The 2042-nt window shown below is 45.7% G+C and overlaps 1 protein-coding gene across 1 annotated transcript in view; it reads left to right on the top strand.

Moving 5' to 3' along the window:
• Positions 1-1696: 1696 nt before the first annotated feature.
• Positions 1697-2042, top strand: part of LOC106631804 (cytochrome c oxidase copper chaperone) — a 2752-nt gene continuing 2406 nt past the window's right edge. The window contains exon 1 of the mRNA XM_014306828.2: positions 1697-1759. Coding sequence (XP_014162303.1) covers positions 1697-1759 — 63 coding nt within the window. The remainder of the gene's footprint in view (positions 1760-2042) is intronic.

Below are 2042 nucleotides of genomic sequence, written 5' to 3'. Positions count from 1 at the left end.
GTTTCTACAGGCCAAATCAGTGTCTTTCAAACTTTCTTTTTAATATTAAAAAAGCTAAATAAAAGATACCATTCAACCGCAAACTTGAGAGATCCTCTTAGAGGTTTTATGACAGTCTTTCCCTCAGAGCTTGTGTTAGACAGAGCTACCAACAGCTCTATCTAGGCCTTTGGAAAGTGACCAGCAGATAAAGCTTTAGGAAGGAAAGACAAAGCTATTTAATTTTAAAGGAAAACGTGCTTTTATGTTTAACAAACTAGGAACAAGGCACTGCTTTGGAGAACTGATGTGTGCTTTTAATAGATGTTTCAATCTCAGCTTCTATCTTGCAGCATGTTTGTGTTAATTTGGGAAAATCATATTTTGGTCAACAAGTGCAACCTGTGTGTGTTCCAGGTCATCACACCTGGCTGCACGGCCTCACAATGCATGTGTGCTGAACCAGGAGGCTGCGTGGGTGCCAGTCACCTGAACAACCTTGCCAGAGAAATGGCATGGTGGGGACCAGGCTACTGAGCAGAGATCCATGGATAATTCAGTGGTGATTAGGTGAGTGAGTGAGTGAGTGAGTGTTACATGACACTTTCTGTTCCTCCTCCTTCTTGTCAGTGTTCCTACGATTCTGGATCCCCTTACTATAAAACAGAAACTGCCAGTTCTTTTTTGACTCTTGCAACACCCCACTAAAAGGCACAGTAGCTGCATCCCAGTGGGCATATTAATATTTTCCTTTTGCAAGGTCTCAGCAGTGTCACATCCACTGCTGTCCTGCTCTGCTCCCATTACCTGTGTGGGTCATCCCTTTGGATGTGGGCTTGTGTAAGTATCACGCTGGAGTGGTCAGGACTGGTGGCAAACACAAATATAGCACTGGGAGGTGACAGACTGTGGTCTAAGAGTCAAGCTGTGGTTTCTATGTGGCAGATATCTAAAAGGCAAGAGTGGCTACTGATGCCATGGTTTGGGACAGACTACAAAGGACAAGCAGCTCTGTATCTTCTCCCTTACTGCCCATGCTGTTGTCCACAAAAGTTAGATTCATTACCTGGTGTGCAACAACCCAGTAATTACACAATCAAGAGACATTGATTATTTATTTTAGAGTTGTGCAAACCTGGGTGTTCTGTGGTATTCCACAGATCAAGCACACCAACTACCAAAACGTTTTAGTATTTACACATTTTAGCAAACAAAGGAATTTGTGCTCATTGGCTAGAAGTTATATAGTTCTCTTATACATTAGTATTCTGTCTTCTGTTGGATAATGATTGTCTCACTTTTCCTGCTAAATAATCTGCATGCTCAGTCTTCTACTTGAGTCAGTGGGTTTCTGGGGTCAGTGGTACCTGAGTTGGTGGTCACTATCTCCCCCTATCAGAATTAACTTTTACCCACTTGGAGCTATTTTAACACAATTGCTGAGCTGGCTTTATTACTTTCTTCCTTATCTTGGCAGTTCTGCCAGATGTCCTTGTGGCCTGTAAATTATGCATTCTTTGTGCCCAGTATCAGTGCACATTCTTCTTTCCAAGACTTGTTGCTACCCCCCCAGGTCTGAGATCACTGAAGCATGTCAAGCATGGACAACACTTGGAGCTCAGTAGTCGCTCTCTGTTTCACAAACTAAATATCCCTTGTTGTTGTTTAGGTTTGAAAGCATAAAAGATCAAGCATCAGAGCAAATCCTTTTGCAGCAATGCCAAAGGCCGCTCTCTTGGGCCGCTGCCATCAAAGCGTGACATTAGCGATCCCAGTGATGGTGACTGTGCTGTGTCCTTGTAGCCACCCCCACAAAGAGCTGATCCTCTGTTTTCCCCACTGGCTGAGTAGGAAGAAGGAGGTTTAGGTGCTGGCCAGCATTTTCAGGGTGGAGTCCGGCGCGGGCAGAGCCGAGAGCGTCACTCGCTGCTCCTGCTGCCCGCAGCGGGAGCCGGCTGCTCTCGCCTGACGACGCCATTTTTCCTCCCCGCTGCCAGCTCCCTCCTCCCCTTGGTTGGGGCTCGTTCAGTACCGAGTGTCCCTGGAAAATGTCACCTTCGCCC

The sequence above is a fragment of the Geospiza fortis genome, unplaced genomic scaffold (genome assembly GCF_000277835.1).
Source record: "Geospiza fortis unplaced genomic scaffold, GeoFor_1.0 scaffold1, whole genome shotgun sequence".
Taxonomy (NCBI): Eukaryota; Metazoa; Chordata; class Aves; order Passeriformes; family Thraupidae; genus Geospiza; species Geospiza fortis.
Note: the sequence above shows the minus strand (reverse complement) of the source record. Positions and strands in the feature narration are given on the sequence as shown.